At 50.0% G+C, this 24,670-nt stretch overlaps 8 protein-coding genes across 8 annotated transcripts; 6 read left to right on the plus strand and 2 right to left on the minus strand.

Moving 5' to 3' along the window:
* The first annotated feature begins 319 nt into the window (after nucleotides 1–319).
* BC939DRAFT_334779 (NADPH-dependent cytochrome P450 oxidoreductase) lies at nucleotides 320–3,531 on the plus strand. Its single transcript, XM_051551626.1, has 4 exons — nucleotides 320–412; nucleotides 520–808; nucleotides 1,398–2,038; nucleotides 2,150–3,531. The coding sequence occupies exons 2-4, from the start codon at nucleotides 590–592 to the stop codon at nucleotides 3,444–3,446; spliced, it is 2,157 nt and encodes a 718-aa protein (XP_051407354.1). The 5' UTR covers nucleotides 320–412; nucleotides 520–589; the 3' UTR covers nucleotides 3,447–3,531.
* A 907-nt stretch (nucleotides 3,532–4,438) lies between these two features.
* On the plus strand, nucleotides 4,439–6,291 carry BC939DRAFT_402795 (acyltransferase-domain-containing protein; the record flags this gene model as incomplete). The annotated part of the gene is made up of 6 exons (XM_051552698.1): nucleotides 4,439–4,666; nucleotides 4,754–4,807; nucleotides 4,983–5,092; nucleotide 5,454; nucleotides 5,499–5,687; nucleotides 5,773–6,291. The coding sequence occupies 6 exons, from the start codon at nucleotides 4,439–4,441 to the stop codon at nucleotides 6,289–6,291; spliced, it is 1,101 nt and encodes a 366-aa protein (XP_051407355.1).
* Nucleotides 6,235–7,121, plus strand: BC939DRAFT_334782 (uncharacterized protein). The gene has a single exon (XM_051551627.1). The coding sequence runs from the start codon at nucleotides 6,408–6,410 to the stop codon at nucleotides 6,936–6,938; it is 531 nt and encodes a 176-aa protein (XP_051407356.1). The 5' UTR covers nucleotides 6,235–6,407; the 3' UTR covers nucleotides 6,939–7,121.
* Nucleotides 6,971–9,938, plus strand: BC939DRAFT_335051 (uncharacterized protein). Its single transcript, XM_051551629.1, has 5 exons — nucleotides 6,971–7,284; nucleotides 7,450–7,605; nucleotides 7,686–7,727; nucleotides 7,851–8,264; nucleotides 8,389–9,938. The coding sequence occupies exons 1-5, from the start codon at nucleotides 7,050–7,052 to the stop codon at nucleotides 9,630–9,632; spliced, it is 2,091 nt and encodes a 696-aa protein (XP_051407357.1). The 5' UTR covers nucleotides 6,971–7,049; the 3' UTR covers nucleotides 9,633–9,938.
* A 1,461-nt stretch (nucleotides 9,939–11,399) lies between these two features.
* BC939DRAFT_466488 (uncharacterized protein) lies at nucleotides 11,400–14,449 on the plus strand. Its single transcript, XM_051557647.1, has one exon. The coding sequence runs from the start codon at nucleotides 11,530–11,532 to the stop codon at nucleotides 14,314–14,316; it is 2,787 nt and encodes a 928-aa protein (XP_051407358.1). The 5' UTR covers nucleotides 11,400–11,529; the 3' UTR covers nucleotides 14,317–14,449.
* Nucleotides 14,450–14,549: 100 nt separating this feature from the next.
* Nucleotides 14,550–18,532, plus strand: BC939DRAFT_496772 (uncharacterized protein; the record flags this gene model as incomplete). The annotated part of the gene is made up of 9 exons (XM_051559693.1): nucleotides 14,550–15,282; nucleotides 15,376–15,629; nucleotides 15,722–15,917; nucleotides 15,995–16,570; nucleotides 16,668–16,913; nucleotides 17,019–17,929; nucleotides 18,007–18,092; nucleotides 18,190–18,230; nucleotides 18,366–18,532. The coding sequence occupies 9 exons, from the start codon at nucleotides 14,550–14,552 to the stop codon at nucleotides 18,509–18,511; spliced, it is 3,189 nt and encodes a 1,062-aa protein (XP_051407359.1). The 3' UTR covers nucleotides 18,512–18,532.
* Nucleotides 18,520–20,706, minus strand: BC939DRAFT_466494 (CRAL-TRIO domain-containing protein). The gene is made up of 4 exons (XM_051557648.1): nucleotides 20,385–20,706; nucleotides 19,494–20,225; nucleotides 19,237–19,396; nucleotides 18,520–19,133 (listed from the first exon to the last, which is right to left on the minus strand). The coding sequence occupies exons 1-4, from the start codon at nucleotides 20,447–20,449 to the stop codon at nucleotides 18,588–18,590; spliced, it is 1,503 nt and encodes a 500-aa protein (XP_051407360.1). The 5' UTR covers nucleotides 20,450–20,706; the 3' UTR covers nucleotides 18,520–18,587.
* BC939DRAFT_466497 (uncharacterized protein) lies at nucleotides 20,707–22,997 on the minus strand. Its single transcript, XM_051557649.1, has 6 exons — nucleotides 22,626–22,997; nucleotides 22,120–22,520; nucleotides 21,952–22,016; nucleotides 21,746–21,849; nucleotides 21,518–21,659; nucleotides 20,707–21,432 (listed from the first exon to the last, which is right to left on the minus strand). The coding sequence occupies exons 1-6, from the start codon at nucleotides 22,910–22,912 to the stop codon at nucleotides 20,965–20,967; spliced, it is 1,467 nt and encodes a 488-aa protein (XP_051407361.1). The 5' UTR covers nucleotides 22,913–22,997; the 3' UTR covers nucleotides 20,707–20,964.
* Nucleotides 22,998–24,670: the final 1,673 nt, after the last annotated feature.

Below are 24,670 nucleotides of genomic sequence, written 5' to 3' on the forward strand. Positions count from 1 at the left end.
CATGCATAGCAACAAAAATCAGGTTTACATGGCAAGTGAACATTGTTGTCACTTAGACAATGGCACTGGGTTCGAGGGCAACGTGAGGGGGGATAAGGTTGAAGGTGATCGTCCCCATCCCCATAAACAACAAATGGGCCAAGACAATCCTTCATTTCACATGGCGTGATACGGCCGTGGACGCAGAGACAAAAAAGACCAGGGGGCCAAGAAGACAATGGAGCACGGTGGACAGGCGGGCGTGGACACTTGGATGTGTAGATGTCGATGGCGTGGTTTTAGTGGAGCATAGCGTCCTACTTGAAAAGATCGTCCTGGCTCCCGGGTTGCCTTTGATGGGGCAATTTAGGCTGCGCGCGGGGAGGGTGGGATGAGGTTTTCTGCCGTGGCTTTGTCTCATTGTTCCAATTGAGTAAGTCTAACCAATTGCATATGATTTCTTCAACAAAGTAAGGCCATATAAATCGAACCCCTGGTAGCTTCTCTCCCTCTCCTCACACCTCTTCTTTTCTCATCAAGACAAGTCGATTCCTTATTTCTTCATCCACTCCTCATAACACAGTAACTTCAAGGCGACATCACTCTCACCATGGCCGACGCTGTCATCGACACCCTCGACATCGCCATCCTCGGTGCTGTCCTCGTGGGCTCTGGTATCTACTGGTTCAAGGACAAGCTGCTGGGTTCAGGCACAAAGGCCGCCACCAAGCAGCCCCTCGTACCAATGCAGAAGCCCAATGCCCCCGCCCTCAAGATCAACAAGGTCGCTAAGAGGACCCGCGACTTTGTTCAGAAGATGAAAGAAACGGTAGGCGCAAACACCCTGCTCTGATCTGCACCTTTCCTTATCATGTCAATTGTCTATTTTTGTTGTCATTGAACAGTTTGGTGAATGAATGAATATCAGCAATTGCAATTGGTACCTTTTCCCTGTCGGTTCTGGCTTGCTCTGCCCGCAACCATGAAGGTTTTTTCTATGTGGTCGAGAAGAGAAGAGCTACCCGAGAGCCTTGATCCCTTCTCTCTTACCTACCCGATGCAGCCGACCGACCGACCCGAGAGGAAGTAAAACCTTTCCAAAAACAGGAGCTGCAGCACGGGACTCATTCCCAGGATGGTTCTTCTATTATCATGATACTCCCTTGTTGGTGGCACAGCCCACCTTGCCATTGGTCATGTTGCTATCATATCGTTTTGTGATAGCCGTTCGTCTTACGCATCCACTCGGCTCAGATAGAAATGCAGCTGATCGATTGACGTTTTACTGGTTTTCGCAATCATTCTACTGTATCACCATACGGCTCTGATCATCCCATTGTCTTCAGTTGTCCTCCCTATCCGCATGATCTTCGCGCAAGGCTAACACTATCTTCGTGTTTAATTGTTTACGACAATAGGACAAGACCATCATCTTCTTCTATGGATCGCAAACTGGAACCGCCGAAGATTACGCTGCCCGTTTGGCCAAGGAGGGAACCCAGCGTTACAACTTCAAGACCATGACCGCCGACTTGGAAGATTACGATATGAACCTCTTGGATACATTGCCCTCGGATCACCTCGCCGTCTTTGTCCTTGCCACCTACGGTGAGGGTGAGCCGACGGATAACGCTGTTGAATTTTGGGAGCACATGGTTGCTGGTGAGGACCTCCCCGAGTTTTCGGTCGGTGACTATGAAGATGCGGAGAAGCCCCTTTCGAACCTGCACTTTGTCATGTTTGGACTCGGTAACAAGACCTATGAACACTACAACTCTGTTTGCAGACGCGTCGATGAGAAGCTTCAAGCGCTTGGTGCCACCCGCATCGGCGAGCGCGGTGAGGGTGATGATGACGGTTCGCTGGAGGAAGACTTCCTGAGCTGGAAGGACGACATGTGGAAGGCTGTTTGCGATTTCATGGGCATCGACTTCTTGGCTGGCAACAGTGGACCTCGTCAAGCGACATACAAGATCCAGGAGCACTCTACTGAGGAAATCGAGGGTCTGAAGAAGATTTACTACGGCGAACACCAGGAGCCCAAGTTCATGCTCGGCTCGTAAGTCAATGGTTCCTAGTCGCACTTCGCCCTTTATTTCATGTTGCTGATGACCACTGTGATGGATACTAACCGTTCGGTTTTTATGGCTTTTCTCGACGTCTTCTATAGTCGTCCTACCTATGACTCCAAGAACCCTTACTCTGCACCTGTTTCAGTCTCTCGTGAATTATTCACTACCGATGCTGACCGTCATTGCTTGCACATGGAGATCGATATTTCTGGATCTGGCATCACCTACCAGGCTGGCGACCACATCGCAATTTGGCCGGTGAATGCCCAGCATGAGGTTGAAAAGTTGGCCAAGGTCCTTGGTTTGACCGAAAAGCTCGATACCGTCCTTACTGTTTCCAACACTGATCCTGCCTCGACCAAACTGCCCTTCCCGGTTCCCACGACCTATCGCACGATCCTGCGTAACTACGTTGACATTACTGCCCCACCCTCGCGTGCTTTCATTGGCCAGTTGACACCCTTTGCTCCTTCTGAGGAGGCGGCCAAGACGTTTGCTCATTGGGGTCAAGACAAGGAAGCCTTCCGTATCAACGTTGCTGATGCACGTCGCAGCTTGGGCACTGTTCTGGAAAAGATTTTGGGCCCTGGTCAAACCCTAGAGGCTCCTTTCGATTTGATTATCGAGTCCACCCCTCGTCTTCAGGCCCGCTACTATTCGATCTCATCCTCCGCCAAGGCCTATCCTACCTCGATCCACTTGACTGCCGTTGTCCTGGACTACAAGCCTGTGGTCGCGCCCGATGAGATCGTCTATGGTTTGGCCACTAACTTTTTGCACAACTGCCACGGCCACATCAACAGGGCTGGAGTGATCGAGCCCAAGTATGAGATTTCCGGACCCAGAGGAATACATTTGGTGGGCGACTATGGCGTCAAGGTGCCCATCCACGTCCGTCATTCCAACTTCAAGCTGCCCCGTAACTCTGCTTTGCCCATTGTGATGGTTGGTCCAGGAACCGGTGTTGCGCCTTTCCGTGGATTCGTTCAGGATCGCGCTCAGGACGTGAAGAACGGCAAGAAGGTTGGCGCGACAGTCTTGTTCTTTGGATGCCGCCGCGAGGACGAGGATTATTTGTACAAGGATGAGTGGCCTGAGCTGATGAAGGACATCGAGGGCGCTCAGATCATCACGGCCTTGTCCCGCCAGCCCGGTGTTCCCAAGACCTATGTCCAACATCGCATGGATGAGTACAAGGAACTGATCTGGGACCTGATCCACAAGAAGGGCGGATACTTCTACGTGTGCGGAGACGCCAAGAACATGGCGCGTGAGGTCAACCAGAAGGTGATTGAAATTGCCATGACATGCGGCGAGATGTCGGAAGAGAAGGCCACAGCCTATGTCAAGGAATTGCGCGGCCGCGGCCGTTATGAGGAAGATGTCTGGTCATAAAGGAAAGGACCTGGAGACATTTGCACCACCATCATAAGTACATACATAGAGCGCATGAATAAAAAAAAAAATACAATCTTTTAAATATACACTTGACACCTTTTGGCCGGGATGCTCGCCAGAAGGGTCTATCCGGATGACGCCCCTGAGCCGACCCGGCGGCCAGAGACAGCCGATTCGAAGGTACCTTCATAAGCCACAGATTGCCACAGGCACGCATGGCCTGCCCACACGAACAAGCACCGGGGCACACACACCGAAACGGAGCAGGGCGACAAACAGCTTTACCACATCCAAGTCCAATGGCTATGGCCCTCGACGGCATGCAGCAGCACGATCAGAAGGAGGATGTCCCTGCCAATGCGGATGATGGTCAGACGGATCTGCATCTCAGGGCCAAGAGGGCGACCCTTGTGCCGCTCATTTCCTCTGAGCTCTCGCCTGTAGCGTTGCCCGTGGCCTCGCCCACGTCGCCGACCAGTGTGTTGACGACTAGTGGGTCGTTGCTGCAGCCAGCCCCCCTTTTCAGAACCAACTCCCTCTTCCCTTCCTCCCTTTCCTCTTCTTCTTCTTCTTCTTCTTTGAACTCTTTCTTCTCCGCCGCTTCCTCATCCTCCACAAGCCTCTCCTCCCTCTCCTCAGCCTCGACTTCCCCGTCGATTAATACGCATTTCAGCAAACATATCTCGGTCCTCGAAACTGCAGCATCCAATTCTACGGCCATGACCGTTGCAAAGCTGGACCCCGCCTCAACGACCTCGGGAGGCAATGGCTTTATCTCGCCATCAGATTCGCCCCCCTCTTCAAAGGTGGACGCTTACTCCACTAGCTTCAGCAGCTCGACCACAACCAGTGCCACCACCACTACTACTACCAAGGCCGCGACCAGGACCACGTCCAACATATCTTCTATGGAGAGTAGTAAGGACGACGATGCTCGTGAGCACGCACCCGAGTTCCTCAAGAGGCCAGCCCGGAAATTGGGGCCTAAAATGAACCCCATCTACAAGGGTTTCAGGACCCTACTATGGGCGCTTTATTTCAACTTGGGAGCATCTTTGATATCAATGACCCAGGTCCTGTCCTTGCCCCTGGCTCTGATTGCGCCAGGAGTATACCACCGACACATCAACAAAACCGAGGGCCACTTTGGAGCATTCCTACTCAAGATGAACCAGCTCTTTGCGCCTTCGGATATCATCCTCACAGGCGATGAGAGCGTGAGAGGGGTCGTCAAAGTGTACAAGGGCAGGCAATTGAAGGACGGCAAAGAAGATGGAGAGAACAAGACGACGAAATACGGCAAGGACGAGACATTGTTAAACTTGCCGGATCGCTTGGTGCTGATCTCGAACCACCAGGTAAGCAGGGCATCCAGTTCTTTCCTAACCCAGGACTTACCCAGCCTTTTCTGTGTATTGCACGTGGGAAGGGGCAAAGCAGAAAGCGTCGTGTCTACTGCTCAAGTGACTTGTTGCTAAGTCTTGCTTTTTTTTTTTTTTTTTTTTTTTTTTTTTTTGGCGCTAATATTAATAGATCTATTCAGATTGGATGTATCTCTGGTGCTTTGCATATCTTGCAGAGAAGCACAGGGCGCTCAAGATTATTCTCCGGGGCGACCTGACCTGGATCCCTGTCTTTGGCTGGTAAGTCGGTGGAGTCTTACTTTACAAGAATATATTAATTTATCAATCTCACATGCGCACCAATTATGCTGTGCAAGACGGTGGCAATGCTTATGTTTTTTTTTTTTTTTTTTTCTGGGGAATGCCAAGAAAACTTAGTTCGTGCTGCCCTAACATGAATTATCTAATCATGCTCTCCATTGCTGCTATGTTATATTTTGATGTCTCGGTCTTTTCTTGGACGGAATGTTGCGATAACCCAACAGGGTAAGTTCCAAGCTGCTGGCTACATGAAGACGTGATCGTGAGAATCACACTACTCCTGAACAAGATTGTTGCAAAAAGGGGCGGAAGCAGCGCAGTCGTATCAGTTCCGTTACAGCGTTCTAAGCATCTATGCATCGTGTATCTTCCTTTCACTTTGTAGGGCATGCGTTTTTTCGACTTTATCCTGCTGAAGCGCAATGACTGGGCGCATGACAAGCGTGCGATTGAAGAAAACTTGGATCGTGCCAGCAAGGGAGGGCCTCTGTGGCTCGTGGTCTTCCCAGAGGGGACCGTTGTTTCCAAGGGAACGCGTAAACGATCAACCGCGTTTGCAGAGAAGGCTGGACTGGTAAGTCTGTTGTATGGGATCCAGTTTTCCTGTCAGTAGCCCCTCGTCATATCGTGTCACTAATTATTGTATGCACATGCTTTAGACGGACCATCGCCATGTGCTACTGCCCCGTACCAGTGGCCTGTTTGTGTGCATTAGCAAACTTCGGGGATCAGTCGAGTACATCTATGACGCCACCGTGGGATATTCTGGAGTTCACTATGGCGAGATTCCTCAAGAGCTGTATCCTTTGCCTGGGTTGTACGTGGACCAAGCACAGCCCAAGGAAATCAACATGCATCTGCGTCGATTTGCAATCAAGGACATTCCAGAGACAGAACCGGAATTTGTGGATTGGGTTCGTGCACGGTGGCAGGAGAAGGATGATTTGATGGAGGAGTTTTACACCACCGGAAAGTTCCCCTCCAAGCTGACATTGGAGGACATTAGTGGGTCTGAGGAATTTACAGATTCAAAGAAGGGACAGACGCAGGGACAGAGTATCAGGATTCCGTTGAAGTCGCGCAACATGCTGGATTACCTGTCGCCTTCCGCCCTCAGTGTGATTGCCTTGCCCATCGTGGCATTTGCGATCCGTTATGGGCTCCAGCACTCTTCATAGAGCTGAGAATAGGGGAGATAGATGGCAGATCGGGTTTTTGGTGTCTCCTTGTATATCGTTATCTTTTTCTTTATAATTTCTAAAGCTCATCGTAGTCGCAAGTATTTTTAACGAACATGTATTATGGCCGCAGCTCCAGACTCAAGATGCTTTTTGTCTCGTCATTGTGGATATGCATGTGCGTGGATATCTTTTTCGGAGAAAGCGCAATTGAAAGTGCAATTGGAAGAGCGACTGCAATCATGTGCAAATCGGACGAAATAACCGTGGGCACATATCATTCGGGAGCCAGGGTTCCAGGTTTCATTCTGAGGATGATCATTCCACTCATTTCATTCTTCTCGCAAGTGTTATCTAATGCCAATTGCCGAGGAATTTTGCATGGTTCTTTTATTGGAAACGAAAGAAAAGTGGCGAAAGAAGGCGCTCTCTGGGCATGGGCTGAATCGCTGGATGAATATTCTCCCCTGCACTTGCCTAGCAAGAGCACAATCGTACCGTTTGGGCAAGGCCCACTTCTCACTTTTTCTCACTTCCTCGCCTTCACCTTACCACCCAAAAGGCATTCCACTTCCTTTTGTATCTCATCGTCGTTGTTAAAGAAAAAAAACAGCGGTTTTCCAGCAGAAGAACAACGGAGAAAATGACAACGACCTTTAAGGACCTTGAAGGCGTTGTAGGTGACACGATGGAACCATGCACAGGCCCAGGCCCTGACTCAGGCTCAAACTCAGGCACAGGCACAGGCACGAACTCGAATGAAAACACAGCGCCCACTACTGCTCCAGCACAAGAATCTGATGATGCACATCAGCACTGTAGGAGACAAATTTTATTTCATCGTCATTAAATGTGGTTGCTGGGATCATTGGAATCGTAAGAATCATCGAAAACTAACACGAATCCGGCATTTTTATACAGCACATCATGTCATCTTTGTGGTCCATGGAATGGGCCGCCAGTTGGAGGAGTATGGCAATTATGAACGCAACGGTAAGGCCAAGCAGGGACGAGTGGGATAGAGAAGTGAATATCACAAGTACATCCTCCTCCTTCTCTTTTCCTCCCCCTCCCCCCTCCTCTCTAGCTTCCGGTTGCTTCCTGTTGCTGTGGGATCGAATCGCAGACTGACGTGCTCCTTGATCTTTCTTTACGCAGTCGGATATCTAGTCGAGAACATCAAGACGGTATTGCAAAGTGTCTTTCATGAACTCGAGACGGATGTCCATATCATCCCGATCGAATGGCACGCCAAATTGCACAGCCTCGTCGACGACCGCATGGCGCTTGCATCTCTGAGGACAGTGCCCAAAGGTAGGCGCGACTTCGACGCGGGTCAAGGTGAATGATCAACTAGAGATGTGTAGTGGAAACTAACATGTATGTTTTTGTAGTGCGCATGGTAATGAACGACTATCTTGCGGATATTCTCTATTGTAAGAATCATACGACAAAGATATACGCACCCGGCAGCTTCTTTTTTTTGTTTTTTTGTTGGTTATATGTATTATGAGTTCCATGGCCATTCATTCGTGAATTTGATCGTTTGCTTTGCCTAGACTTCAACGGCCACTTTGGCTCAGTCATGATCCGCATGATTGTCGACGATCTCAACGAGGCATACGAGACCTTTATGGCCAAGCATCCGGATTTCAACGGCAAGATCTCTGTATTCGCGCTGTCGCTCGGAGGTGTCGCCATGTATGATATCCTGACATGCTTAGATGACGACGACGAAGACGTCGAGTCGGAAAAAAGCAGAGATGATGAAGGCACAGCCGCGAAGAGCAAGAATGCAACATCGGACGCGGACCAAAAGGTTCCTGGACTGAAAAAAAACACGGAATACGGGGCAAACACGTCGGGGAACAAAAAGCCCAAGGTCAGGAAACAAGATCAAACAAAGTTTCGGGCGGTCGTGCCAAAGCTCAAGTTCAGACCACATTATCTATTCACGGTCGGATCGCCTGTCGGTAAGCAAGGAACATCAAGACGACGAAGGAAATGCGCCCAGCTTGAAACTGTTGGAATACACCGGAAACTCATACAATTTCACCCCTGCGGATCAAACCAATGGCAATTATCGCAACTCAATAGGTGCTGTAATGGTGATGCGCAACCTCGAGTGGGAGTCGTTCCACCCGCCAGACGATATTATCCACCACAATCTCTATCACCCGTTTGACCCGCTGGGTTACAGGATCGAGCCCCTGATCGACTCGGTCTTTGCAGGAGTTCCCGCGCTCGCCGTTACTTCCTATAATACCGTCAGCTCGCAGCAGTTGCTCTTTCCATCCATCTCCTTGCCATCGCTGCCTTCCTTACTGCCGGAATCGATTTCTTCGTTCTGGGAGAACAAAGTTCCTGCGCTGCCTAGGCCCTCGATCCCAACATTGTCCAGTCTTTCTCAGATGACCCAGTCCCTCAAGGCAGGTGGACGGTGGCTCTCTGGAAATGGAGTCGCTGCTGTTGTTGAGAGTACTGGCGGAGTAGCCACACCGGTAATGACTGCAGGCGAGGAAGGGGACGTGAGTGCACAGAGCGAGACAGCCACATCACCGGTGCCTTCAGTCGGTCGGCAGGAGGAGGTTGAGGAGACGCATGGCCATGAAGTGTTGAGTAAGGTTCAGGAGGAAGAGGATGCACTTGTTGATGTGAAGGTTTCGGCCACGGAATGCATAACCCCAGCAACTGCAACAGCTTACTTGGGCTGCAGCGATACGGCTGAGATTGCGGGATCACCCAACGTCAAGGCAACAACACCGGTCAGGAGACTTAGTCTGGGCCCTCGCAGGGTCAGCAGTCGGATTGAAGACAACCAGGATGCTATCAATGCAGCGCTACTGAACCAACAACAGCATCAAGAACGCGATGGTGCATGCGGCAGCACTTCAGAAGCACTGCCCGAAGAAGCAGTCGACGAAATGTCCAGCAAGAAGGTCAGCGATGATCCATCGCCAATGGAAATAGAGTACTACTTGGGCATGGAAACAGGTGCGACCGCTGAGGAGAAAGCACAGGGTTTGGGTGCTAAATCGGATGTTGTTCAAGAATCGATGGTGCGTCGTCCGTCAGTGTCACCTCACGAGATTGAAGCGCAAGTGGAGACTGCCAGTAAAGATGTTTCACAGCCGAAGCTGGAGGATATCCAGACTGAAGAAGAAGAAGAGGACCCTGCGGCGACGGCGAACAAAAGACGAACGGCAGTGCATGTGGAAGGTCGACGGACTTGTGTCCCGTACAGAATCGACTATGTCCTTCAGGAGACGACTGTCGATCAGTACACAAACGAGTACCTGTTGGGCATGCGGAGTCATTTCCGGTATTGGGGCAACAGGTAAACTAAAACCACGATGCTTGGTCGCTTGCAAGAAAAATAGAAAAAAAGAGCACAAGGGAACTCTGTCCCGGTACTAATTCCTTGCGTTCTCATGCAAACTCTGATCAAATAACAGGGATGTTGCATACCATATCCTCCGAACGATGCTTCAATCAAAAGATACCTTGCCTCACGACACCATTTTGCATGCCAAACTGGACATGCCTGTCCCAGTGACGGCTCCAAAGGGTGCGAGGGAGGCTGCAGAGGCTAAAGCCAAGGCCATGGCGGCTTCGGCTCGATCGCGCCAATCTGTCACAGAAGCCAGCCACGAGATCAAGAAACAAAACCGCAAATCATTCACGTTTTCATTCTTTGGTGCATACGAGAGCTCGTCCTCTGGAGATCTGCAGCGGGATCGCGAGCAACAAGAAATTCAGCGTCGACAGGAGAGGGAGGAGGCGGAGGCGGAGGCGGATGTGGATGACGACTTGGCCATAATGGATGAAGAAGGCGAGTTGTTTGGGTATAGGTACTCAGATTTGGATATGAACAGTAAGGCGAACGTAGGCTTTACGACTGCTGCATCGATGGGTTCGAGTAGTCGGGCTCGATCTTCGTTCATCGCAGGATATGATCCTGAGGAGCAGAGTCGCGTGCCTCGGGTTGGTGGTAATAATAAGAGAAGGATCAGCACGTATGCGGGGAAGGAGAAGGAGGGGTCATCAGGAATTGCTGCGACGTTGGCGCAAGAGATGTCTGTATCCGCTGAAGAGGGTAGTACTAGCACCTGCACTGGTAGTGGCAGTAGCAGCAGTGTCCCGATCCCAGAACTGACCCGGCCCGCGAAGCTGCATCATCGGTCTTCCCGCATCGAGGACAAGTAGTGGACCATGGATGGAGTACGTCTCTAATTGTTCTTTGAACATGCAATAAAGTTATCGAGAAGAACCTTAAACGCATTTGCTAATGCACGGGCTTAAATATCATGCGGGAGTAATAGGGGGACGCGTTCTACTTGGTGCTATGTAGGTTGTGCAACTCCATGGAAAGAGAGTGGCACAATGCAGAAAGTAGACACATCTTTTTTCAGCTTACCGGAGCACTTGGCTTCATATCAGCCCTCAGGGGTGGAAACATGACGTCTGATCGCCGGGAATAAAATATTAAGCAACGTGTTCAGGGGAGAGAGACAGCATGTGGGTCTCTCATCATGCAGAAGAATGTTAGGCAAAAGCCGTTGGAAAAAAACAAGGAAGCAAGGAGGGAAAGAAAGAAGGAAGGAAGGAAGGTAGGAAGGAAGGAAGGAAAGAGGGTGCACAGAGCTTGCAGGACATGCAAAAACCTTTCGGTCCCATTTCATCGACGGTCTCTTCGAAGGACCGACTCCCGTCATTGTGTACCCTTATCTACGACATATGCACTCCTGCTATCGTCTCTTTTTATGTAGTTTCTCTCCTTTGTCCCTCCGTGATGTTTTTCCTGTACCACGGCTGTATCCCTGAATAGAAATCGCATCCATTTTTCCCGCCGTTGTGCACCGGGTCAATTCAGCTCTGCATTCATGCAACCATGCAACCATGCAACCATGCAACCATGCAACCACAAAAAGGCAAAGCTGCTACGCCATTCGCCCTCTTCATATGCAAGCGCATATCTCCTCGCTTCTACCCCTTCCCTCCGCCGCTCTGTATATCTACCGCATCCCCAAAGGAACATCCCTTTGCGGCTGATGCCTCACTCTGCTGGTTGATTCTGCCGTCTTTTGTCCCTTCCTTCTCCCCATGCTTCTTTCTTTCCTTCTTTCCTTCTTTCTTTTCTTTTTTTTGTGTCTTCTTTCCCACGTTTTCTTTCTTCTCACACTCCACGACCATGCTCACCCAGTGAACTGATACATCCAAAAAAGGAAACACTTGTACATGTATTCATCCACAAACACCCCCTCTGTCTCTCCTTCTGCTTCCCCTTCCAGCTCCTCCAACAGCCTACATTCCTCTCCTCGCAACCCCCAGCATCCATTTAACGCCACCGACTCTTGCTACTCGTCCTCTATAGCCACAACCATGAACGCTTCAACCGTGTACGACTTTTCGAACCTCTGTCTGAGCCCACTCCACAGTTGGTCGACTTCAACGTTCATCGACCCACAACCGAGCCCTATGCTCCTTCTCAAAGACCCGGTTGTCGACCGCGAGCTACGGTGGATCGCTCGCAAGTTGATTCGGAGACAGCGCTTTGCGCATGAAACCGCAGCAGCGGAGGATACTGTCGCCCTGCCGGGATTGTATGTCATCTTACCCAGGAACAGCACCGCCATCAAAAAGAACAGGAGCAGAAGTGGGAGCCATGGCGGCAGTGTATGTGCAATCGACCCCGCGGAGCAGGATTTTTGTGTGCACTTCCTGTGTGACTATGGTGCTCCTCAAGATCAGACTATCAGATTGCATGTCTGCAAAGATTTCAGCTGCACAGATGATGCCGATACCGAGGGAGAGGGTCAAGATGGTCTCCGACTTTACGACTTTGACAACTTTCTCCTACACCACACCATCACGATGCTGAGTCTTTTACGCGTGCTTCAGGAGAATGATGACCCGAATGTCTCAGGAACGTCTCTCGCGAGCCCTGCTATGGCAGGGAGGATCAAAACGGCGATTCGGTTTCTGGCCACAAGAGCGTACGAGACTCTGCTGAATTTCCGCGACCATCCTTCGGCACATGAGGACGATCTGAACGAATTCGAGGCATTAATCCCATCGTTAAAGCAAAGTGATTTCATGGATCCGGCAGAAGCGGTTGCGTACGTTAGTGGGAATGTGCATGGGACCCTGGGCGATGTTGAGTCTACTCAGGAGAACAGCTGGGTTCTTTTTCGAATGAGCGCCTACACAGGCGTGGAAGACGATGAGGCGACGTCAATGCTGTGGGTATGTCAAGCACATCAGGAAATGTTTCGTGATGCTCCCAGAACAGAGCGACTCGCACGGTTTGTGGAGGAACACCACGGGACATGGATTCCGGTCAAGAAGCAGCTGCGGATTCAGATGGAATCGCGATCGGACGCGCGTTTGCTGTACGAGATCCTAGACGAATACAGAGGTGTGCTCGCGATGGAAATAGGGCTTTTGTGGCAAAAGAACGAGGGCGACAACAAGGTGACCGACGAAGATTTGTGGGAGCTGTGCATTACTGTACACAAACTGGACCTTCGAGAGCTGACGGTGGATTGCGGCGCTGGAGGCGATGGCCGTGGTGGTGAAAGTGGCCTTGATGCGGATGATGAGGCCAAGCCGAGCTTCCGACCATTGCTTGGTATGATCTGTCGGCAGGGCTTGGAGACACTGACGGTACAAAAATTCAACGGTGATATCTTTCCAGGAGGTAGGACGATTAAGGCCGAAGGCGACCTGGCAGCCTTTTCGCTTCAACAGTTCCGAGAATCGAGCGACAATGCGTCGACACTGGTGGTGCCGGAAAACATTTCCCTTCGGAAGCTGTACTTCTTTCGCTGGGAGCGTTACCCCGACATTCCTGGTTTTACCTCTATGGTTCTTTGTCTTCCCAACCTGACACACCTCGAGACCCTGACCTCGTGTCTAAAAGATTTCTTCCTCTCAATCCAAAACGCTACGACGACCCTTGGAAGTATTACATATGTCGGCATTAGTGAGTCCGCATTGGAATCAGCAGAGATTACTGTTTGGAGAGTTGCAGGGGGAGGACCTGCGCTGCGTAAAGTCCAGCGCCGTACGAATAAGGGGCCCAATATTTATCAGCAGAGTCTTCTGGGCCTCGAGAACTACACCATCACAGAGTGCGCGAGACTGTGGGATCACCCAGAAGCGCTGCATAACGTGATCCACAACAATATCGGGGCCTTAACGAGCTTGGATTTGGCGTGTGAGACCGAGGGTCTAGGGCTGTTATGGCCGCTTGTCGTGAAGGAACTCATGGAAGCCGAGGTGATCGCTGAGGCAGCTGCCCTCGCTCGAGGTGGAGATGAGCGCGGCCACGATTATAATGACGATAGTGATGGTGATGAGGCTGAGGCTGTGTACAGGAAGTATGCGGTTCCTCTGCGGTTGGACGATCTAAAGGGTCATGCACTGGAATCCCTTTGTCCTCAGCAACCGGATCAGACGCGCCTTGCGTTGAAAACCTACGACGACGGATTTCGGCCGTACATGGAGCCGTTGAGTTATACTGCCACGATTCTCAGTATCGACTGGGAGTTCAAGAACGCGGAGGAACTAGAATTGTTGGTGAAGCATACATCAGTGGATGGGCTCTGGTTCTATGAGCTGTTGTGGTTCCAAACAGAGCAAACGCGTCACCCACGGTTCATGAGCGTGCTACGCGAGCTGGTACAAAGGCCCGAGGTGCAAACGTTCACGATTCAGGTTGATGGTGAGGGACTAGAGCAGATCCAGATATTGCTGCAGAGTTGGAATGAATTGACAGGGATGTCGCTTGGGTGGAACGAGTACGGACGGTGGATGCAAGAGCTCGTGGAGCAGCTGGAACATCCGTTCGAGGAGACGTTACGTCTGCCTACGGGAGCAGGCGAGCTAACCTTTTCATCTGTTGATTATGTGGCGATCGGTGCGGCTGTGCCGGAGGGGTTTTCTGCGAAATGGACCTCGCCATCTGGAGTGGTAAATTGTCGGGGGCCGGTAGTCTACGCGTTATCGTGTAGAGTCGCATAAATGATATTTTATTACTGTATGCGATGATATTCCGCAAAAGCACTTTTTCAAATAAAGCTACACCCTCTTTTGACATACGTACTGTACAAGACTACAAGCTACACAGAGCACCTTAATTCTATTTAGGTTTATGCGCTTGGAGGTCAATCGAGGTGCCCCTCCTGAACAGGTGGTCTACTGTAGAGACAACTTGTTCCCAGCACTTCACCTGTGTTCCACATTCATTCCTCCTCATGGCCATGAAGAAGAGAGAATCGACCAAACCCAAGAATACCAAGGCTGCCGCGGCCGACTCCTCGACCTCTGCAACAACATCAAAAACTGGCGAGAAGAGACAACTGCCCTTAGACTTTAGTCGCCATGCTGTTCAAGTAAAAAAAATATCGCCATCACAAGAAAACGCCACCAACATCACCAGTCCTTCGAGTCGCTGGAAAATACCTCCCTCGACCTCGGCACCCTCATTATCAAACCCCCCAGTGATCAGGGTGAATCTTGTAGCATCCAGAAAGTGTAGAGAATCCCTGGAGGAAGGGAGCGCCTATTCAATTGAGACGGAAACCAAGGCGGCTGCAGGAGATTGGACCGGAAATGACGAAGATCAGGATTGCCTGAATGGTACTTTGAACGGAGACGGCGACGACGAGGATGATAGTGACGACAGTGCAGTTGTGAGACGCCGGAAGGATTACGGTCATCTCGATAGAGACGCGGACTGCGAGAACGACTCATTATTGGAGATCAAGGCGGAAGACACACTCGATGTGAGCGAGCTATTGCAGATCAAGCCTGAGCCGGAGGACGAGAATAAGAACGCATTGGATCAGGTTCTTCCACCACGGTTTCGCTGGAAGACCGTCTACGTCGCAGCATTCGAACTCGCCCTGGACACGGTACTCCCAGAAGAGTCATCTCTCTTTACGGACGAGGAGCATTCGCTTTTTGAGACCTATCGAGAACTCCCAGGTGAGTATGGAAATCACGAAAGTTGGACCATTCTGTGTGATCGATGGTTCCTTTGTCACTAAACTTCTACGAACCTCGATCTGATCGCTTTAGACGATCCAAAGCACCTGTTTGTTCGACTATTCCTGCGGAACCAAAAGTACTGGCAGCGACAGTCCAAACTGGAGGGTCGGTACCGGGAAATCGAAGACTTGAAATCTGCAATACAGCAGCTGATAACAGCTGGATTACTGATAGATCAGAGTGCAATGCAGGATCCGGAGGAGGCGCTTGTTATGCTCACAATGGACGAACTCAAGATATTGGCGCGAAGGATCGGGATATTGGAAAAGTTGTCAGGAATACAGGTACTGTAATGGATCGCACGTTTTGGACTGACAAGAGTGATCAATCACAGACTAGTCGTGTTTACTAACCGAGATCTTGTGATACATTTTAGAGAAGTGCGCTTGTGTCTACAATCTTGGAACACTTTCGGCAGCAATCGTTCATATTCAAGAGAATGCTGCTTGCGCCTGGCGGAGCACCGGATGGCGAAGGCAAGGGTCGGAAGACAGGATTGGCAACCCATATTTTCTCGGGCGATCCTAACAAGCGAGACAATGCCCTTGTCGACAGGATCATCGATATTTCAGGTGTGAATGCATATTCTCGTAGGTTTCGCATCTCATACCACTGCATCTAATATAAATCTCTCTCCTCTTTGTCTCAGGTCCGTGTATCAAAATATTCCCAAATATCATGAAGGTCTTCGAGCGCCTCCATCTGGTATTTTATCGTGCTCGAGAGTACTCGGAACGGCCCGCACTCCTGGAAGCCATCCTCGCCAAAATTGGCCAGCGTACCTTCCCTACATACGACATCACGCGTACCAGTACGGTATTTCCAAGCCGGGACACACTCCTGAAGTACGAGGCAGCTTTGAAGCTCTATTTCGATCTCTCAGAAATGATCGAATCCGCGATGGGGCCCGGCAAGGACGCAGTGGTATATGTGAAGGATGGCGAGCAGGACAAAGAGAATGGCGGACCAAATATTCATCGACGATCAAGTAATGTGCGACCGGTCAAAAAACCTGAAAGCGAGAGCGGCAATGGCGATAATAACAGGACAGGCCAAGAGGAGAAGGATCCGGAGCGCGAGCGAAGGCGACTTGAGGTTATCAAGATATACGAGAAGGTTATTCAGGAGGCAGAGGGAATCAGGGACGCGTGGAGGAGCTATGTTGCAACAGAGACCGAGATGTCTAAAAAAAGTTCGAGCTACTTTTTATTGCGCTTCTCTCCAGGTATGTTTCATGTTATTTGATGAACGGCAAACAGGGAAGTCCCATGCATTAGGCCACTCACCAGCTGAGGCATTTGTCTCCTAATTGACTTTTCTAGGCTGGGTATATACACAGATTCTCAGGCTGGAAATGCGTGCACTCGCATTTCTGAAGCGCTTCGAAGAAGAGTCGATCTTGTTACACGAGCTGCTAGACCAACATATTTATTCATTGGGCCAGAGAGGTGGGTGGTATGAGCGTCTCGCTTTGATCAAGTCCAATTATGCCTATAATAAGCGACTCGGAAAACAAGAGGCGCTTCAGGTGTGTATGATGGCACTGCGCGACAAGCATGTTCATGCAGGTATGCGATCATTTTTCAGACTATCCTGTGGTTTTCTTCAGCCTCGCTCTGTATTATTGAGTACTCTATAACCCCAACGATGCCGATCCTCAAAAACAATAATAGTGGACGCGACACTTATACAAGCAAGAATCGTCCGACTGGAGACAGAGCTCAAGGTTCCTTTTCGAGACCGCCACAATTTCTCATACCTTGAACTTCGGAAAGCACAGAAGCGTATCCTGACAGGTGAACGACTTAATACCCCAGGAACAGCTGCTCCATCCTACGCCTCCTCCCATGGATACTCGTACGTCCCCAGCTCTATGGGCTCTTCTCATCCAATCGCACACCAAAGGCCCCTTTGGAGAAATATTGACGGCTCTGAATGTTCTGTGGAGGAACTTGCGCTCAGCTACTACGGCACACTCGGATACAGAGGCTATCATTCTGAGAACAGCATCCTGTCAACCCTATTTGGGCTACTGCTCTGGGATATCTTGTTTTCTCCACAACCCGGTGTCTTTGAGACCTCATTTCAAAGTGAGCCTCTAGATCTACGGACGGATGCGTTTTTCTTGCAAAGGCAGGATATGATTATGGAGAGGATTGAAAATATTGCAAAGTCGAAGATCCTTGACGAATCCGAGGTATCGTTCAAGACTACAGTAGAGTCGGCGGCGATCAGAAAGGAGATTATGGAGCACGAGTCCTTAGAGCATGAAGCGGAGGGGGAGGACGAGCCTTTGGTCAATCAAAGAAGGCAAAATAGGCCGGATCCAAGGCCGGCGGACCAGGAATTAATGAACAATATCCTATTTGAGGAAGAAATCAACCAAGAATTGAATCAGGCAGAGGAGGATCCCGAGAGTCGACGAGCGGAAGAGGCGCGCAAAGAGTTCTTGGCACGAAAACGAAAGGAGTGTTTTTATTTGAACTTACTGCAGAAACACGATGATTTATACCGCGAGAAGAAGGTATTCTGCGTAGGGGTCAACTGGATGTTTTCCAAGGAGGAACTCCTGCAGATTGCAGAGGTAAGTGGAAGTATGTACTTGCGGCCTATCTCCTTTTAGGTGAGCTATGCTATCTGACTGTATACTGTCGTCTGTAGTGCATCGGCGGAGATGCGTTATCGGAGATTTGCAAGACCTTAGCGCAGGAGTACAGCAAGCGTTGTTCGGGCATGCCGGACTTGTGGTAAGCATTAGACATCGCGTCCTTATTACGTATTATTCCACGGTGGGTTTGGCCTTAAATTACTAGCGACTGAGTTTGATACCTGTTCTTGATGTAGCTGTTGGGATTATAACAAGAAACTGGTCAAGTTCGTGGAAGGTATGGTACAGGAAGGAAAAAAAAAGAAAAAAGAAGAAAAAAAAAAGAACGCGCGTTTATCATCCCAGCCTGGAACCCACGCTGACGACTCTCTTTGTCTCCATGTCTCCTGGATCTGTTAACTGTTGCTCAAAGTCAAGGGTCCCGCTGATCGACTATCGTCCAAGCAGCGGGTCTGGATCGATCTACTGACGTCGCTTGGCATCGATATCGAGCTTTGTCTTGTGCAAGTCTCCAAGGCCGAGGATGCATTCTTAGAAGAACGAGAGGCCCAGAACTAGCCCAAAAATTAAAAATTAAACTACTTTATTCCTAACTAACTTATGTTGCTGTGTCAGTCCCCCTCCCATTGTCCCATTAAACAGAATCTACAAGTGAATGCCCAGGCGGCTGAATGGCTCCAATCCGATGGTATACGGTTCTAGCCCTCGTGTACGGCTCCGTGGCCCACCAAGTGTCCGCCATACGCATGCCAACCTCATTTCTCTCCTGGATCACAGCTGCGCTCGATGAAAGCTGTTTCTGTCCCTGCCAAATCTCAGTTAGCCTCTCAAAAGTTAATTCCATCTCTTTCCTTCTCGCCAGCGCACGCTGTTTAGCCTCCGGATCCTCACGCACTAGATCCTTCTTGTCGGCCTCCGGTCCCACGTATTGGTAGGGCACATCGTCCTCACCCTCATAGGCCTTGCCCTTCATCAATTGGTCGGGAGCGATGAATTCCTCTAGGTCCTTGCGGTTGTTGGTGAACTTGATTTTGGCGCGGATGACGGGATCGAGCATGGGCGAAATGGCTTTCCAAAGCGCGCCAAAGATCCAAGGGGCCTTGTGGACCACACATACTCCAAGCAGTTCTGGATAGCATGCTTCAGCAGCGTGGATGAAGAATTTGGTGGTTGGCCAGTCCTAGCGATGAAAAAAAAATTCATCTCAACACCACTGTTGCAGATAGAACAACAACCTGACACAAGACCAAGACCAGCAAACTATAACGAAGGAATGCTCATACCATGTTAGACATGGAGAATGAGCTCATGTCAAAGACGACAGATATGGTCTCAACCGGAGGTCTTAGCATCATCCTCGCCGTCTCGATAACGTAGATTGACAACTTCTGGACAGCCTGGTGACTTTGCGCGTGTTGGTTATGCAGACTAGGATCCAGCAAACTAAAATATCAAAAAAGTAAAAAAGCGAAAGAGGATTAGACCGAACACAAAGAAAAGCAAGACACTCCAACGCTGTACGCACTTTAGCCCTGTTTACCATAAAGGACGACCTTGACGATCGTGACCTCGGAAAATGACCTTTCCAGTCTTGAGCTGTTCCAAGAAGCCCGGATACTTGGCCTCAAGTGCTTCCTCGCTCTCCTGCACGACCTCATCCACACCCATCGAGATGCGCCATTCCAATGCCAAGATCAACATCTCCATGGCCTTTTCCACGTTCCACTTTCTTGCTCTCAAAAATCTCAGCACAGCCGTGTCCGGATGCTCCGCCTGCACAAACGCCCAGAATGCGGTCTGGTACTCTGCAGGCGAGTACTTGAACGTGAATTTCTTGGCAGGCAACCAGGGCTTTAATTTCGCGGACGATCTCCTCAACGCCGCCGCCGCCGAGGCAGCTCCACCGGGCAAAAATGTGCTTCCGCTGTGTATGTGGTTGTTGATAGGTGAATGGGAACCAGTGGGCGGTGAGGACGCGATCGAAGGCTGGTAGAATGACTGGCTAAGTCGGGTCGGTGATGCCGGAGGTGGACTAATGGATCTCCTTTCACCACCAGTGCTGCTACTTCCACGACGATGATGCTTATGATGATGTCCTGAGCTTCCTGAAGACATGGGCTGGTGTTCGCCATTATGATTTTGGACCTCGTCGTTTGATGCTGCGATGGAAAATCCATGGCTGCTGGCTCTGCGCGGATGCATCGAGTTGGATCTGGTGGGCGAAGATGGCTCCGAATACCAGAGGTGTAGAAGGAAGGACCAGATCTCGCCTCTGTCAGATCATTTTCATCGAAAAGTGTTGTTAGTAGAGATCAAGACTTTCATGGGGACAAAAAAAGGTTTATATGCTTAGCCCAGTGCTCCTCGTTCTCAAGTTTCTTGTTGCACCATCCGTGCGTTTTGTGCTCAACATGGCAAAAGAGGCACTTACAAAGCACCCCATTGTTCTGGTGTAAGGTTGCCAACATGGCCTGTGGACTCTGACTGATGCTTCATTAGTGTCGATGTTACACCAGTTTGTTGTAGTTGTGGTCCGGCAAGTCTGTTCTGGCTAGCGTTTTTGAATTGACACGGATGATTGCTAATGTGACGAGGAAAGGGATGAATGAAGAAAAGAACAGAGAAGAGAAGAGAAGAGAAAGGGCGAAGGTAATCAACCACGTCTAGACAGCAGTATGCAGCTGCTCCGCTGTGGCGTGAATGAGAATCAGGAATCGCCCATCCGTTTTCCTGAAAGTGGATGCGTCTTGTCTGAGCAGTCAGCAGGGCAGCAGAGCGGGGCGGCCATAAACCGAGTCCACCGTTCCAGAAGGGGTCACTCCGCTCCGCTTGTCCAGCAAGTTTTACTGTTTGTTTCGCTGCATCCCCTGCACATGCAACTTTTATTCACTTTTGTGCATCATGCATATTGCACGCTTGCGAACTGGTACATGGATGAAGCCGTAAGGCACAATTGCCTGCTCCTCTGCATATTCAATGGAGTACAAACGTGCTCTACATCGAACGAGTCTTCAGACGATGGTCGTGCAGACAAGCAGCGCCTGGAAATCTGCTTGAGACTCCTGATTATCGAGTCCTTGCAACACGAGGCCCACGGAATTTTCATTTGGTACACCTTCAAGCACATTGCGACAGGGTCTCTTGCCTCGCCTAATCATATCACTGGTCATTTGCCGCTTCTGCCACATGGTCTCGAATGGCTGCGAAAACAGCTCAGAGTTCGTGTCGCCTTCCAATTTCGTATCATTGCCTTCGTCGTCAGATCGCCAATCGTGGTCCTCCGGTTCCTCAACAGGCGACGAGCCCTTGATTTTAACCAGTTCCAGGTAGCAGTCAAAATATATGGATGGTTTCTGTGCTGCGTTGGCATGACCTTCAACAACTCCAATGCGCGCGAGTTTTTCCTTTAGTTTGTTAAGATGATCTCCAGTTTTACGCAGCTTTGGTGCATTTGCAAGCTCGGTTCCAAGTAACTCTTGCTAAACATTCATTGAAAGATATTAGTTAGCCATTGCACGAACAATACGATCTCAGTAGGGAAGAAAAATTACAATAAGAACTTACTGCTCCCTCGTTGTTAACATGTACGTTGTAGATCTGGTATAGCTCATCCATCAGCTTCAACATGAACTTGTACTTGAATTTGACGCTATCGTCACGCCGGCATCTAGGACACTTCGTAGGGATTTTCCTATCTGAAACAGGGCTTTGTTATCCAAAAACAGCGGCAGTGTTAAAGAATATTTCGTTGGCTATTTTCTTCAGATTCATGAGACAAAAGAAAGAGCTTACCCGTACTCGTGGGCGCAATTGTTACAAGTTGCCACTGAAAAGTCCTTGATTTGCGACGGCTCAAAATCCACGACACCTGCATTCAGCCTCAGAAATCGAATTTGCTACGATTTTGAATTGAGAGAAATGTCAGCCGTTATTACAGAACCCACAAATACATGGCCAATTTTTCTTTGGGATGTAGAGAATTCAGCCCATACACGTACCGTAGCAGGCAACCTTCCGCTCGGCTTATCACGAATTTTTCGTCTAACTTTCTCTATCAAAATACCTAATAAAATTTGAAAACGCGCATTGTGTCAGAAAATGACTGTCATCCAAGCTATGCGCTCAGGATTGATCCGCTTGGCATATTAGAGTACCGAATAACTTACGTGTTGGAGGTCCATCGGTAGTCGAACATGAATTACTAAATTGCAGAGGTGGAGGCAGAGACGGTAGTATTGTCGACGACATTCTAGAACGTGGTGGCGACGCGACTTCTCTTTTGAGATTCACCGGCAAGAGGGGCTCCGTTTTGAAAGTGACTGGTCGGTCTGAGGGAGTCGATATTGAAGACGATGCAGGTTTGGTGGGCTGCACAATTAATGGTGTCGAACTTGGTGCTATTGTGACAGGTAGTGCTGGCTTTACCGCTGTGGGGTTGGGGGTCACTGTTGGCCCGGATAGAGTATTGGACGCCATAGTTCCTTGCTGCGAAGTGCTGCTTTCCGTGGCCAGAAGTTGTGGTAGTGGACCTTCTTCTCCGGATGTGATTCCATGGCGGGCTTTGCGTCTATTATGAAACGGCATGATGAGACCAGAATATGCATTAGGCCTGAAGAGTCAACATTCGCCATTAGACGCATTGCCAGTATCGATCCCGGACGAAATAACTTACCGTCTCAGCGCTGCTACTAGAGGATCATGAGTATCCAAGATGCTGATCGGATCAACCTGCGCAAATCCTCTACCTGGTCGGTAGCCGTTCATGTTCAGCTCGATTATGTTACTCTTGTTGACCTTGCAGTTTAGGTTCTTGAGATAGAGGAGCTGGCCGACGCAGATATTCATGGATAACGCGGTCTCGAAGTGCTCGTCCCAGAGTGTTACTATGATGCGCGTCAATTTATCATCGTTATCCTGATGCGGCAACGAGGCATGGTCAGTGTAGTCTGTCATGAGCATGATGACCTTATTGCCGGACGAACTGTGCTCAGCTCTGAAATAGCAGACCTGTGAGCATGTGCATTGTCAGAGTGGGTGAAAGGATAGATGTCAGCGTAAAGGTCGACGTACAATACGTGCTCCTTTTTTTTCCTCCGCAGGTTCGTACCTCTCCGATAAAGTCGCAGAACTTTGAGGGCTGCAGCTGGCTAATAGTCCGCATTTTGCCAGGCACTATCAGCGGAATGGTCTTGGCATGTATATTGGAGGCAGCAGTGACATCTGCTGTCCCTTGTCCTGAGTTGATCATTGATCGCAAGAGTTTGAGTTGGCGGCGTTCCTCGAGCTCGATTCCTGAAATAAGGTCGGCGCTCTTTGCTAATCAAGCGCTTCTAGTTTGGAGGGCGAGTACAGCTGGGCGTTTTCTATCCCTCGTGGCGACGAAAGATACGTTATGTTTAACTGGGGTTGCAATGGGTGGAAGGCGGGAGCATGGAGTCGGTTGCCATTGCTTATGGTTTACTACTTCACTATTCATTATTTGACCCAGATATTCGCGACTGTGATCCCTTAGGGTCCCCACGAGGCTGTTGCAGAGAAGACCTAATCATTCTGATGCCAATTTATGAGCCAGACTCGCTCAGACAAACACAAGCACGCGCTTGCTTGAAGTGTTCACATTGACAACAAGAAAAACATCCAGAAACTCAGCAGTAGCTAAAACACTACACTCACAAACCCCCCTTCTTTACACTCTTTCTCATCACTCCTTCCATCTCATCTTTCCCCCCCCTCCCCCTCTCAGTCTGCCACATTCTCTATCCCCATCCGGCTCTCTAATCCCTTCTCACCCACCCATTCTCTGACCCCGCTTGCGCTTCTGAGTGGACGGATTTCATAAAGTACGTTTACTGTTTCCTGTCTTATCTCAGGAACGGTTGTGCCCCTTTTCATGTACCATACCATGGACATACAACCCGTTGTCTGCCTCCCAATCTCCTCTGTGTTTCCCATACCGGCGGCCACAGCTTTCTTTCCTGTGGACGACCTCGGCTACTTCGCCCCGGCGGACTGTTGTTCCTCCACAGTGCTCTGTGTCCACAGCTCCTTTGTTCCAACTCCGGATCTCCTTCTCTCTAGCTTGTTCGTCGACCTCTCTGGCACACACCATTTTACGGTGCCCATGCATCAGCACTATGCTCTGACTGGATATCTACCTGCTAACTGAACCAACCCTACCTGCGCCCATATATCTTTGTCGCGATAGGAACCTGTGCGCATATACGACCGCTGCTCACCTGACCGCTGCTCGCCTCGCACCTGAGAGCGACACCTACGCGTCTCCTCTTTTCGGCACCACCCTCAGTCTTTGTATCGACATCCCGGCCCAAAACATTCTGAGTTGAACAAGGACGACATCAACAACGGCGACAGCAACAACAGAAGAGCGGGCCCTGAAAAACAAACAATGGCAGAGTCCCCCCAAGGATCACATCTCACGCCCCAACAGTCCCCTCGACAGCCGGTCCTCACCCCGAGCTCGAGCTCGACTTCCATCTCCAACTTACAGACGGTTGGTCAGGCAAGGGCTGAGCTTGAAGCCCGTCTCGCAGGGATCCATAATGACTTGCAGTTGACTCAGACAATCGGCCTGCTATTCGTCAAGCGAGAGGAGGAACTCAAGAATGTCTTCGAACAGCTCCATCAGTTAACTGAACAGGAGCAGCAGCAGCAGGGCAAAGACCACGAGTCAGAAGTCCAACAGCAGCCGTTGTCAGA

This window comes from Gamsiella multidivaricata (genome assembly GCF_025024155.1).
Source record: "Gamsiella multidivaricata strain RSA 2152 chromosome Unknown BC939scaffold_97, whole genome shotgun sequence".
Classification (NCBI taxonomy): Eukaryota; Fungi; Mortierellomycota; class Mortierellomycetes; order Mortierellales; family Mortierellaceae; genus Gamsiella; species Gamsiella multidivaricata.

Coding starts and splice junctions, on each gene's coding strand:
- BC939DRAFT_466488 (XM_051557647.1), top strand. CDS start 11,530: ATGTATTCATCCACAAACACCCCCTCTGTCTCTCCTTCTGCTTCCCCT.
- BC939DRAFT_334782 (XM_051551627.1), top strand. CDS start 6,408: ATGTATTATGGCCGCAGCTCCAGACTCAAGATGCTTTTTGTCTCGTCA.
- BC939DRAFT_335051 (XM_051551629.1), top strand. CDS start 7,050: ATGAAAACACAGCGCCCACTACTGCTCCAGCACAAGAATCTGATGATG. Junction 7,728..7,850: donor TCTTGCGGATATTCTCTATT/GTAAGAATCATA, acceptor TGCTTTGCCTAG/ACTTCAACGGCCACTTTGGC. Junction 8,265..8,388: donor CACGGTCGGATCGCCTGTCG/GTAAGCAAGGAA, acceptor GCAACTCAATAG/GTGCTGTAATGGTGATGCGC.
- BC939DRAFT_466494 (XM_051557648.1), bottom strand. CDS start 20,449: ATGAAGCATCAGTCAGAGTCCACAGGCCATGTTGGCAACCTTACACCA. Junction 19,397..19,493: donor CGTCAAGGTCGTCCTTTATG/GTAAACAGGGCT, acceptor TTGATATTTTAG/TTTGCTGGATCCTAGTCTGC. Junction 19,134..19,236: donor CATTCTCCATGTCTAACATG/GTATGAGCATTC, acceptor TTTCATCGCTAG/GACTGGCCAACCACCAAATT.
- BC939DRAFT_334779 (XM_051551626.1), top strand. CDS start 590: ATGGCCGACGCTGTCATCGACACCCTCGACATCGCCATCCTCGGTGCT. Junction 809..1,397: donor TTCAGAAGATGAAAGAAACG/GTAGGCGCAAAC, acceptor TTACGACAATAG/GACAAGACCATCATCTTCTT. Junction 2,039..2,149: donor CCCAAGTTCATGCTCGGCTC/GTAAGTCAATGG, acceptor CGTCTTCTATAG/TCGTCCTACCTATGACTCCA.
- BC939DRAFT_466497 (XM_051557649.1), bottom strand. CDS start 22,912: ATGCTCATGACAGACTACACTGACCATGCCTCGTTGCCGCATCAGGAT. Junction 21,850..21,951: donor GCGGAAGGTTGCCTGCTACG/GTACGTGTATGG, acceptor TCAAAATCGTAG/CAAATTCGATTTCTGAGGCT. Junction 21,660..21,745: donor AATTGCGCCCACGAGTACGG/GTAAGCTCTTTC, acceptor TGGATAACAAAG/CCCTGTTTCAGATAGGAAAA.